The sequence below is a fragment of the Lethenteron reissneri genome, chromosome 53, assembly GCF_015708825.2.
Source record: "Lethenteron reissneri isolate LAM-NWPU_2019-01 chromosome 53, ASM1570882v1, whole genome shotgun sequence".
In the NCBI taxonomy this organism is placed as follows: Eukaryota; Metazoa; Chordata; class Hyperoartia; order Petromyzontiformes; family Petromyzontidae; genus Lethenteron; species Lethenteron reissneri.
Window position 1 is genome coordinate 10052900 of NC_083831.1, and position 13050 is coordinate 10065949.

Genomic DNA, 13050 nt, shown 5'->3' on the forward strand with positions numbered 1-13050 from the left:
GTCATAATACAAACAAAAGAACATAACTCTGATAATGTGCACTGTCCTTGAAGTTGATTGGTCCACACCCGAGACAGCTTTCCTTCGAGCCTAGTCTCATATGGGTTGGACCAGATGACGCCAAAAGGCGCACTATGAGACTAGGCTCGAAGGAAAGCTGTCTCGGGTGTGGACCAATCAACTTCAAGGACAGTGCACATTATCAGAGTTATGTTCTTTTGTTTGTATTATGACTGCAGGTATTGCGGTCTATGCAAACATGACTCCTTGCAAAAAGGTGTCAGTTTTGTTGCCAGATAGAAGGGTAAAGAACCAATTATCATATTTTTACTGGCAAATGAGGTCCCCATAGTATACATTTGTGTATTTACCAACAATAATAATGATGATGATTATGATACACAGCCCTTATCAATCCACTGCTTTTATGAATCCACCCTCGCTTGTTTGAAGGACATTCGCTTGAGAGTGAATTTCAGGTGGTGCTTACCCTGTTGATTCGAAAGCCATTGAATTATGGGCGGCAATTAATTTCAGTTTTCAAACCATTTACACTACGCAACATTATCTAAATATTCGACAGGAAAAAGAAAATCATTCCCGCCCGGCATGAGACACGTTGTCTGCTTGTCCGTTTTGTTAACTCTTTGACGGTTATTTAATGCAGCTGTGCAACCTTCGTATCCGCGCCCACATCATCCGCATGCTTTGTTATCCGCATCTTTTGTTGTTGTGATACATTCGCAGAAGTTCTTTTTCATCGATATTTATTTATCGATTAGCACCCCTTATCTGCGACCATTCCACGGATAAGAGGAGTCACTCAAGAAGTGGCGGGTGGCAAAAAGGCTCCTATGCTCCGTGGTTATCCATGGTTTCCCAGGCATATATTAGGAGTGTTTATTCGGTTAATAGGATCCGTGAACATCACCCCCCAGATGAACGCGGATGAGAGAAGCTACCCCCCGTTGTGCAATACTGTTTTGCTGCAGTGTATAATTTGATCTTTTCTCTGATGTGCATTTCTATCATGTAATATGCAATTATTAATAATTATTCAAAAAATGTATACGATCCATTTATAGATACCTGCCTGACATAATAAGGAGAAGGTATAGAGAAATCAACATTTTAATTGAAAGGCCTCTACTCATCTCCGAACCAATCTGCATCCATACAACGATATGGGGAACTGTAACTTTCTCAACGTTCAATCGCCCCGTTGAGAAGCCAGCAAGCAGGCTGGGTAGACATCGGTGGGACACCTCTGAACAGACAATCACCATGCGTATGTATGCTTCTGTGCGGGGAGTGGTGGTGTAGCGGTTAGCGCGACGCTGCGCTACGAACCTGGCGACCCAGGTTCGATTCCCGCTCATGGCAAACACTAATGACGATTATCTGAACCGGTCCTGGGCCTCCCCTAGGTCGACTCAGCCTCAAATGAGTACCTGGTGCGATGTGTAAACATCGCCACTGGAGAGACAAAGGCGGCCGGGCGTGGTGTTGGCCACCCACCCCCTCGCGTGCCGTGCCGGCCTTTATAGGTGCTCGCTAACAGCACTTGCCCCAACAGTCTGTTAAGGCTACACGGGGGATCTTTGTCTTTGGTGTATTTCGTGCACTCGGCCCCTTAGACTGAGGCCGATGGCTTTAGAAGGAAGAACGCAACAACAGGTGTTCCTGGTAAATCGTCGCGCGCAAACAGTGTGCTCCGACGTGTCCGCTCGGAGTTGTGCGCACTTGCTCGAGTGAGTTAATCTGGCAATGAGTTGTTCACGGTCGGTAATGGGGCTGGGTTGTAGGCCTGGAATGAGACCGTCTGACAAAACCAAAAATGTATCGAGACACTTGAAACGCAATGGCCCACTTAATTTGTGGGTTTGGTATGTTTTTTCCCCCCCTCTTACCCTGTTCCATATTCCCGCATTTTGTCTCCCGTCTCTAATCCCTCCCCTGGACTCCGTTATACAATTATTTCCGCCCTTTATCATCGTCCTCCTCTCTTTCCCCGGGTTCATTCTCGTTTATTCCCTTCCCATTCAATCATCCTCTCAGTACCCCCTCCACCCTGCTCCTCACCCTCCATGGCGTCTCGCTTTATCGCTGTCCATCTCCCTCTGTCTGTCTCCCTCACGCTGTATTTATCTTTCGATTTGTCTTCATGCCTCACTCGTAAAGTGTGCTTGGGCAGGATGCGGTTATTACTGGCTGCTTGCGTGTCTGTAGGGGTCAGTGTATGTCTGCCGTCTCACTATTTCTCTATCAGTTCGTGTGCCTCTTACCCCGTCTATGTGTCTGTTACTCGCTATCCATTTCTATTTGTGTCTCCCAAAGGGGCGCCACGGTGGCAAGATGTTAACTGCCTCGCCTCGTATACAGGAGGTCGTGGGTTTGATCCCAACCCTGACACCCGTATATTTGGAGTTTGCATGTTTTCCCCCATGGTTGCGTGCATTTTGCTGCAGGAACCCTCTGGTTTTTCCCTCCACATTTAGAAATGCACTCCTAGAGTATTTGGCTGATAGACATTTCCGCGTGATAAGCCACTATAATTTGTGGCCAGGTCAATTTTTTTAAAAGAGCTATGTAGCTCAGCGGGCCTTACCTGTTAAAATGAAAATAGTTTATTTTTATAGTTTCATTATCCTACGTCCACCGAGGAGATGGAGCGATGAAATCGGCTCGTGTGTGTGGTTGCTAAGTGGATGAGTAACATCGAAGGATCGTGCGAGGCGTTGGCGATTTTGCGTGAGGCCTTCATCTGGCGGTGAATTGACCATGTATGTTGAACTTCTTTTGCACCGTAGTTAGCCAACCGTGCTAATTGGAGGTGCCGGGGAAGGGCAACAAACTAAACACAAGACGCAGTTCTCAAGGAATGAGTTTTAAATCTAGGTTTGAAAGTGCATAACTCCAGTGGCTTCCTGATGTCAGAAGGAAGAGCGTTCCAGACGGCCACAGAAGCGCATCTGAAAGCGCGCGATGCACCATGGCTGGTGGTGATGGTGTGTTCCTTCAGTCTGTCCGTCCGTGTGTCTCTTTGTCTGTCTCTGCCTCTTCCCATTCTCCTCCCGCAGGGTCCGTGCACGGGAAACCAGAAGAGTCTCGCTCACAGCAGGCTTTGGGATGCCGTCGTGGGCTTCCTGCACATCTTCGCCCACATGCAGATGAAGCTGGCGCAGGTAGCTAGAACCATTCGCACTGCATACAAAAAGAGTCACGTGTAAAAAAAAAAGTACTGGTAAAGATTCAGCCCTGCAATTGCTTGCTCACACCACTGTTGGCGGATAGGCCTCCCATTAGAGGGAGGTCTGCCAGAGCACGTCTGTGTAGGGTAGCTTTTGGCCTACTCTTCCACGCTGCCCAGATGTCTTGGAATCGGAGGGAGCACCCGAACTTGGCCTTAATTCACCGCGTGTGACCTGCCGCCCGAATAACCGTGGTGTCACCCGTTTATACTGCCCGGGATACAATAATAGTCCACAGTAGCCATCCATGTAAGCGTGCTTGCGTTAAGAGTGCATTCAATAACTCGAAAGGCATTCATATTTCACGTATAAAAAAAAAGCAACATTAATGAAAGAAAACGTCTTGCTCCCTTGAAATTTGATTAATTCCCTGTTCTCGTAGCGTGGTAGAGTATCCAAACGCTTGACATCTCGCAGTCGGCGCTATGCATGTATGTTCATGGAAGCAATGATTCTCATAGCGCGGTAGAGTATCCCAAATGCGGGACAGCTGCTGATGGCCCCGGCTCGTCGAGGGAAAGTGCTTGCGCGATTTCCCACGATCCGCGATGCGGTCGTTCGCAACCCCCCCACTCCCCACCCGGTGCACGTTGGAGTCTCGAGTCTAAACATTGAGCACATCCCACACCCCCCCTCTCCCCACCGGGTCTGCCGGCCGGAGGAGGTGGGGAGTGGGGCGTCAATCCGCTCACGACCCTGCGAAAAGTTGGCACCAGGAGGGGGAGAGAGCTGCTTTTGGGACTGTTAGCAGCAGCTGTAACGTGCAAACAGTTGTTATTGTTGTTCTAGAGCCAACATAATAACGGCCCACGTGATTGATCCATGCATTGCCCTCCGCTAATTACTGTTGGCGGAGCTGAGACAGGAGTTGAAATCCCACGTGTAGATGGTGATGGCCAGCGGCTACGGAACACTCGTGGTTGACTTCCCAATAAAGTCCTAATTGGGTCATCATTTAGATTTATTTATATACAAAAAAAATCCTCATGTTTATCCCGATTGTGATGGGACGAAGTATCCGTTCGGGTTTCTCGCAGAGCGCTGCATCCCTTCGTGTCAGAGAGTGGTCCATGGAAGCAGATGTTGCAGAACTACTTCCGAACTCCATTTAATTGACCTCAAGTCCACGTGGTAGAGGGCAGCACTTTTCAACCCCCACTCCGCCACCGAGAGGAATATTCGACATGCCACTGGGCTGGGACCATCATCAGCTCGCCGCACTTGAGAACCCAGTTGAATTTCGTTGAATCACGGGGCTCCTGTCTGGATTAAAACTCAAGATCTCGAGCAGTGTGGTAATATTATTATCGAACCCCGGGCTAAGTTGCCTCTTTGACCAGTATGTAATTCGCGTAAGCTTCCAATTGCTAGTTGAGCGCTGTGCTCCCCCAGGAAAAGTCCAACCAGATATTTCAGATATTTCAACCCATCTTCCCGTATTTTTATATGTGGGATGGCCATACTTTCCCAATTCAGATTCACCAAGCTCCGGCACATTGCTCGCACTAGTCCTGGCTTCCTTTCCCCGGTTGCCTGTGCCATCCCGTACCTCTGCGCGAAAAGCTGCGCGCATTACAAAGTCCACGGATTTTTTTGTTTGAGATGCAATTTGCACACGTGACGCAGCTGCGTATAAAAATAGAACAATTTTGTTACTATTTTTATGATTTGGGACTACAGAAAAAAAACGAGTGCCACTTTGTAGGAAGTGAACAGCTGTTGTTCCATGGAGAGACAGACACACCATCATGGGAATGTGGAATTTCTGCTCCTGACTCAGAGCTATCAGAGGGCTATGCAATGCTCATTTGATCATGGATTTTATTTTTTCAAGGCAGAAACGTTCAGTAATTTATGCTCATGCGTCATTAAAACTGCTATGTTCAAGATTTTAATGAGGTTGTGTTTGAAGATGTGCATATTTCAGTACCCTAAAAGCAGCGTTATTTGATAAAAGGGCTCTTGCTGAATTTGATCTGCTTCGATATGGTCTATTTTTGCTGACTTATTTATGGAAATGAATGAACATGTGGTGATTTTACAAGGCAACTTGAACCGATTACTCGTCATCAAGATACTGGCCGTGGACATTTATGAATGACCTATGACATCCATAGTCATTGTCGACAATCATCCATTCGTCATCATTGTGAATGAGACACCGATCTGTGAGTGTTTCAATCTGTCTAATGGGTAGCATCTTGATCTTATATGCCTTTCCTCTAAGGCAGTGGTTCTTAACCTGGGGGGAGGTAGGGTGCAAGACATGGCCAGATTTGTTTAAAAGGTAAATCATTGAAACAGAAATTAAGGAAGGGCACGTAAGTACAACTACTTTGTTTCATCAAACCTATGTATTAACATTTTAAGCATTTTAACGATTGAGAATGAAAGGGGTGTAAGGCTGCAGTAAAGGTTAAGAACCACTGCTCTAAGGCATATTTCATATACATGCATACGGTGTATTCCATGTATCCCAATATAGGTCAGTGTTTCAGCGAAAACAATTCGATTTACACGTTGGCTCTTGCCTATTACATCCAAGCAAACATTTTGGCAATCAAGAAAGCAACTATGGTTTGCTGATGAGCTCCAAAATCAAAAATCTGTCAAAAGTTATTAAACTTATTTAAATGTGACAAAAAGTTTGTCGACATTTTAAAAGAATTAATATAAATATTAATTTGCCACGTATGTGTAAAGTGCATATATGCAGCACTCCATTCTCTGCCTCCACGCACAAAAAGCAATGTTTAATTCATAAGCCTATTAGCTATCCAGACCAATATTATCAATCAGCATTTGTTCATAATATTAGTCTGAAAATCCAATAAATAGGCTGACGGACTAAACAAATATATTTAGCACATGTGTGGAGTCAGCAGGGTGTTCTGCTCATAATTGCATTGTTTAACCCATCCTGGTTGACGGAAACGCGCAATGCGATTGCGCGTTCAAAAAATGTAAGCGGCGTTCGGTGGAGGTCAACGAACGCAAAATAAAGCCCTCCGATCGGCCCCCACAAATCTCTTGATTTGCTCGCCATGCAAACGGCTAACGTGGCGACGCTGCCGCACCCGTGGCGGCGGCGACCTTTGCACTCTGAAAACAACTCCACCCTCCGGCTCCAGCCTTGCCTTGAAAATGCCTCGCACTGTTCGGTGGGATGTCGCTGCTGTAGCGCGGTGTGCGCATGACAATGTCTCAGGGCATTTTTGGTGTCGCTTTTTTCTCTCTTTCGTTTTTATTTTCTTTTCTCCACCTTTCTGTGTTTGGTTCTTTCTCTCTGTGCCAGATTCACGACATTCGGACGGGCTTTCGTATTCATGTAAGGGATACATGCTTGCCCGTTCCGCCCGCCTGCCCGCCCGCCCGCCCGCCCGCCTGCCTGCCTGTCTGCCTGCCGCTTCTTCCCTCCCCTTACCCTTGAACCGCCTTAATGGAGAGGGTCCCCCCCCCCTTACCTGACCCCGGCACCCCAATCGCACTCTGACGTCAGGAGTCTCTGAAGCGTGCGTCATAATATCAGACGATTGTTCCCAGAGAGGGCTATTTTAGCCATTTTAATCCTAGAAAGCTTTTCTTTTTGTTCGCTTCATATGCTTGGACGAATCGTTATTTAATACAGTTTATTTTTGTTACTGTTTGGGAGAAAGGAAATAATGGGAGTTCCTGGGAGGGGCCAAAAACAAATCAATACAATCCCGTGCAAATGATAACCGAGGCTCGGCAAGCTTGTGGAAAACACCGCGCTCTCTGAGTGATGCCATCCACACTCATGCGTTATAGGCCTACACTGCCAACTGAAGTCTGCTCAGCCTTGATGATCGGTGCTTTTAAGGCCGGACGAAGAGCATTTATTTTCTCTTCCGTTTAGTTTTTTTTTTAATGTTTGTATGTGCCATTCCGCGCTACTGTCTCAGCTTTTTTGCTGAATATGGTGTATTACATTTTTTGGATAGATTGATCTAATGATTGAAAGGGTTAAAACATCTAAAATAAGGTACATTCCAAGCAACGGCCCTTGTTCACCGGAGAGATATAATCTCTGATTTATCTGGAAATCAGGTACACGCACCCAACGTGCATTCAGGCCATTGGCAACCCATTGCATTCGAGTTCAAGTTCAGCGCTGCGATACGTATCTTCTGTTAACCGTTGAGAGTTGACCAACATATATGCTCATTGGCTGATGCATCAGAACATCGCACGGCAGGTGCAGCCCCCCCCCACCGCCCACACACCCCACCGTCCCTCCCGTCCACCCCGTGCGACTGTGACTATCGGCCAAAAACCACGGAACGCGTCATTCAGTAATGCACGCGCTCCGCTCGTTCACCAGCAGCAGCGTCTCGGACATTCACAATATCGTCGCTACCACAGCCCCCGACTTGCCTCAGCAGCAGCAGCAGCATCGACGTCCAACGTAGAACGTCGTCAATCATCCGCACCACGACTCCTCTTGGCCATTCTAAACTACGAACACGATTTCGATTGTTTTTAAACGGTCCCGTGACCTACGCTCTCGTAATGGGGTCTGAATGAATGAAGAAGCCGTATTAGCGTTTTAACGCTACGTCTGATTTCACCCACAAACAGCCTGACGTCAGCTTGCGGTTTTGGTGCAAATGTTCCGTGCAAATGTTTCCCCACTTCTTGTCCTCTTTTTCCTTGGCCCCCGCCCCCCCCCGGTGATGTTTGGATTTGCAACCGAGCTGGCCAAGAGCCTTGCGTCGTGCCTCACAATAGGCTCCGTGCCTTGTCAGTGTGACTTTACTCTGCGGTTTTTCTTCACTCACACTTTGCCCTTCACTAACCGGCGTCCGAGGTTCATTTTAGCACGGCGCTTCCCAACGCTCTGTCTCCGTGCCTCCCTCAACGGTGGGGGGGGGGGGGGAGGCCCCTCTTCCCAATCTACAGACGAGTTCAGCGTGCTAATTACCGAATGCCTCCATATGAATGTGCAATTTCCACCATTGACTGATGGCCGTAAAGAGGACATGGGCGCTGCTGCCCCCGTGCTCGTTTGAGCGGGGGAAAGCACTTTCACTTTCGTCGTCACGATCATCGGTCGTGTGAGCGCGGAGGACAGTCGATATTTTATTTTTTTCCCTCCGCGACCATGAAGGATTGGTTCCAAGGTATCGGAGCGTGGCACAGACAGACGCCAGTCCCTTCCCCTCCGTAGCTTCCCGCCACTGTCGCACATTTTTTTCCCCGGTGGCGGATGAGCTTTCTGATACCGTTAATTGGAATGGAAGCCACGGTTTTTTGTTGTTGCTCTGTAACCACAATTTCGACCGCAGTAATTACCTCTTCAATTGGCTTCCAGATCTCCATGCGCAGAGATAGCGCCTTTGAAACTGGGATCGTCTTTAGGTACGCGTCGGGGAGCATTAATTGCATGTGTAAACAGCAGAGGGGAGACTCTGGCAAGAAGAAAATATCAAAGAACACATGTCACAGTGGCCCAGTGTTTTTGAAGGCACTGCAATTGCTGATTATAATTACACTTCTTATTATCCCGTATGGCTGATGTAGATGCAGAACAACAAGCACACAATTTCACTAATTTCACGATAATTACACTGCACCATCACCATCTCTGCCCGTCACATATCCCCCCTGACCAATTAACCACCCCCGGCCCAAGTGCAGTGTTTGTGCCCGGTGTAACTCTCGTTCTCCCTGGGTCTTCACAAAACCGACCATTTCACACGCAGCCATGTGCTCTTAATCTCACGTGGATGTGCCGATTTATACAGCACACTGAAGCATTTCCCCACGTTTGAAGCAGCTTGCACTTTGTGTTCGCGTGCGTGACGACGGTGTAACTGCCATATAATATAGACGTCCGCATATCCGACCACTACACATATCCACCTGCTCCTCAGTCCCCAGGGACTTGGATACGCGACGTTGTACTGTACTTTCCGTTGCGCTGGCCAAGTTCGAGAGGTCATGACGTCGAAGCCACCAACGTCCCCACCATCCCTTCCTTCCTCTTGCTCAATTCCTTCCACGTTGCACATTCGATGTCCGACCTCCGAGCGTCTCGCGGCGTCTCACCATCTGGCATTAGCAATTCCCCCGGGGTTGTCGATCTCCGGGTGCCCCTCCAACGATTGTTCGGATCGAGCGGGGGGGGGGGGGGGGGACATTGATTGTTAACGTCGAAGAGAGTGGCTGATGAGGAGGCGCGCAGGCTGGCATTTTTGAGGAGCCGTGTCGAGCGTTTGCACAAAATAGAATCTAACGGCAACGACTGCAACACGCACGACGCAGAATTAACGACGTCCCTCTTTCAGGGTTAATTTCACGACCGCAAATTTTAATTGCTTAACCGGTTGAGTTTAACGTCGTGGGTAAGTGGTCGTGTGTTTCATGGCGGTTGAATGAAAAAAAAAACCCAAAAAGTTAACGCTGGCCATTGTGTGAAGAATTGTGTTAATAAAGAGCACTGAATGAATGCAGTGAATCAATGAATCGATGTTGAACATTGTGAACGGACACTCACTGATGTCCTTTCCTTTGCCCAGTGTCTGGTTTGACACACACTGGGGTTTCGTGGCGGGTAGGAGGTGTGCAGCTCAGGGCCTCGGATTCTGAGGGAGGAGGGGGGGGTGCCTGCCAAACGTAGACAAATCACCCACTCTGCAATGGCAAAACACTCGACTCTGACATCGTGTCGAATCTTGACGCGTAATTCGGCAATCGAAGCTACGGCGTCACTGTGTGTGCTATCGAATATGGACACGATGTACGTTGGGTTTTAATCGGGGTAGAGCAGGGGGGGGGGGGTCAGCGGCCGCAATGAGAAGGAGATCCATTTTTTATTGTCAAATTCTGTAAAAAAAAAAAACTGAATAGTTCAAAAGCCGCAGTGCAAGTGGTGGATACGAGACGGTGGGTCCTTAATAAATAACTGTCACGAAGCAGCAGTCCTTAAAGAGCCACCGCGTGCGGATCCGGAGCGGCAGGTTTGCCCACCGCTGGTGTAGAGTATGCCATCATCACAAAAAACGTACTATTGTATTGCGTCATCTTCTATATTCCACTGTCGACATATTCCCAGATCATGAGGACACCGTGCGGATGTTTGTGTAAGAACTAAAACTTATTTTTATTTTACCAGGTGAGGCCCACTGAGCTATATATCTCATTTTCACAAGCGACCTGGCCACACAAATGATAGCTCAACGAAGCGGCTTATCATCACGTGGAAATTTATAGCAGCCGAATACTCTAAACACATGATGTTGATTCTAAATGTGGAGGGGAAAAATGGAGGACCTGGAGAGATATCCACACGACCACGAGGAGAGAGACACGCAAACTCCAAATATACAACAGGGATGGGGATCGAACCTACGACCTCCTGTATACCAGGCGAGGTAGTTGACATCTCGCCACCGTGGCGCAAAGATAACCATTGGCATCACAATAACAAAACAATTCAGCGGACAGTTGCCCTTATTCGCATATATCTGCCCCTCGACTTCAACAAATGAATAAAAGCGCGCCGTTTGCACATCCCGTTACCGTCCGCTTATTTACGTGCAAAAGGTAGACAGACGGATGTTTCGCCTGTCCAGCGACCACATGCGGGCCTGTGTGTTTGCGCTGCGACTCTTGCAGGACTCGGCGCAAATTGAGTTGCTGAAGCAGCTGCTGGACCTGCAGAAGGACATGATTGTCATGCTGCTGTCCATGCTGGAAGGTTGGTTGGGTTTTTTTGGCCGTTGTCGTTCACGGGTCTTAACAGGAGAGAGCCGTGTTTCAAAGACGTCGTTTTTCACGAGCGTTTTTCTAGCGTAACCGCCGTTGGTTACTGGGACAAGGGGTTGTTTTGGGGGTATCCTGGTGCCCCCCCCCGCCCCCACCATTGGAATGTAAAATTGCCATCAGTAACCCAGAGCCAAGACTCTTGAGCAAACAGACTGATCTCTTGGTTCTTGTCTGTATTGCGTTGAAGATTAGTTGCACATATACTTTGGTTAATTTTAAACGCTGGCATTTAGAATTTTGTACTCAGCTGCATTCTGCTCATTCTGCTGAACTTGAGATAATTTTACAGTCATTGCAGTGTCATTTTCAATCGAAAGATTCATCAAAAGTTATCTCAATATTAATTTACTTTGTTGTAAACGTGAGATCCGCTCCATCCATTCCATCTATTCTCGTCCGCGGATCGATTAATGCCTCCCCAATGCCTCCTCGATCATCGGAGCTTTTGACCATACTTCATCACGCTGTCTCCAGGTAAAAGTTTTTTTCACGAGTTATTCAAGAGGAGGAAAATTTTAGAGCGCTTTCGCGTGGAGTTGACTCAGCCCATTATCCAGAAAGGGGTCAATAAAATCGGTACCAAGTTGTGTAGAAGTCAAGTTAACCTCACCCCTCCCTTCACCCCCTCAAACGATTGCTTTGCGTTCAGGCAACGTCGTCAACGGGATGATCGGCAAGCAGATGGTGGACATGCTGGTGGAGTCGTCCAACAACGTCGAGATGATCATCAAGTTCTTCGACATGTTCCTGCGCCTCAAGGAGATCGTCTCCTCGGACGCCTTCCGCGACTACGACCCCGAGCGGAAGGGGCGCATCTCCAAGCGCGACTTCCAGAAGGCTATGGACTGCCAAAAGGCCTACAGCCCCTCAGAGGTCCGCTTCCTGCTGTCGTGCGGCGAGATCGACGAGAACGAGATGCTGGACTACGAGGAGTTCGCCGATCGCTTCCACGAGCCGGCCAAGGACATCGGCTTCAACCTTGCCGTGCTGCTCACAAGCCTCTCGGAGCACATGCCCAACGATGTGCGCCTGCACAACTTCCTGGAGAAGTCGGAGAGCCTGCTCAACTACTTCACGCCCTACCTGGGCCGCATTGAGATCCTCGGCAGCGGCAAGCGCATCGAGCGTGTGTACTTCGAGATCTCGGAGTCGAGTCGCAACCAGTGGGAGATGCCCCAGGTGAAGGAGTCGAAGCGGCAGTTCATCTTCGACGTGGTGAACATGGGCGGTGAGAAGGAGAAGATGGAGATGTTCGTCAACTTCTGCGAGGACACCATCTTCGAGATGCAGATCGCGGCCGACATCTCGGAGCAGGACGAGGAGGACGGCGAGGAGGCGGAGGGCGAGGAGGCGGAGAAGGAGAGCGTGGACGGGGAGATGGAAGACCACGGCATCTTCTCCCTGGGCTTCTTCAGGTCGGCGGCGGGCACCGCCGTGGGGCACGTCTTGACCGCGCTGTGGATCGTCTCACCCTGGAACATCAAGCGGCAGCTGAGGAAGCTGATGAAGATGACCTTCAGGGAGATGGGCTCGTCGGTCGCCGCGTTCTCCACCGCCTCCGCCGTGACCCTCTTCAGCGTCCTCTACAGCGTGGGGCACGGCTTCGTCCGCATTGTCACGGGCAGCGTCTTCGGCGACAACCTCGTCGAGGGCGTCAAGAAGATGACCGTGACGGACATCCTGGCCGGCATGCCCGACCCGACGCAGGATGACGTGCGCCGGGAGGCGGCCGAGGTGGAGCAGAACGAGGAGGAGGAGGAGGAGGCCACGCAGGACCTCATGGACCTGACGGCGGCCGACGACCAGGCCGACCTGTCGGTGGACATCTTCAACGTGGACCTGAAGAAGGAGTCCGGGCTGGGGGCGGGCGACACCAGCCGAGCCGGCCTCCGGCGGCGCGAGCGCGTCGCCCGCCGACATCATGAAGACGTTCAAGGTGAAGGGAGCATGGAGTTGAGTCGTAGCGGCTGATGGGTGGCTGATGGTGATGGATGATGATCGATGATGATTG

General features: G+C 49.3%; 1 protein-coding gene across 1 annotated transcript in view; it reads left to right on the top strand.

Moving 5' to 3' along the window:
* Positions 1–13050, top strand: part of LOC133356172 (ryanodine receptor 2-like) — a 200997-nt gene that overhangs the window by 181551 nt on the left and 6396 nt on the right. The window contains 3 exon segments of the mRNA XM_061573549.1: positions 3081–3185; positions 10890–10971; positions 11689–12975. Coding sequence (XP_061429533.1) covers positions 3081–3185; positions 10890–10971; positions 11689–12975 — 1474 coding nt within the window.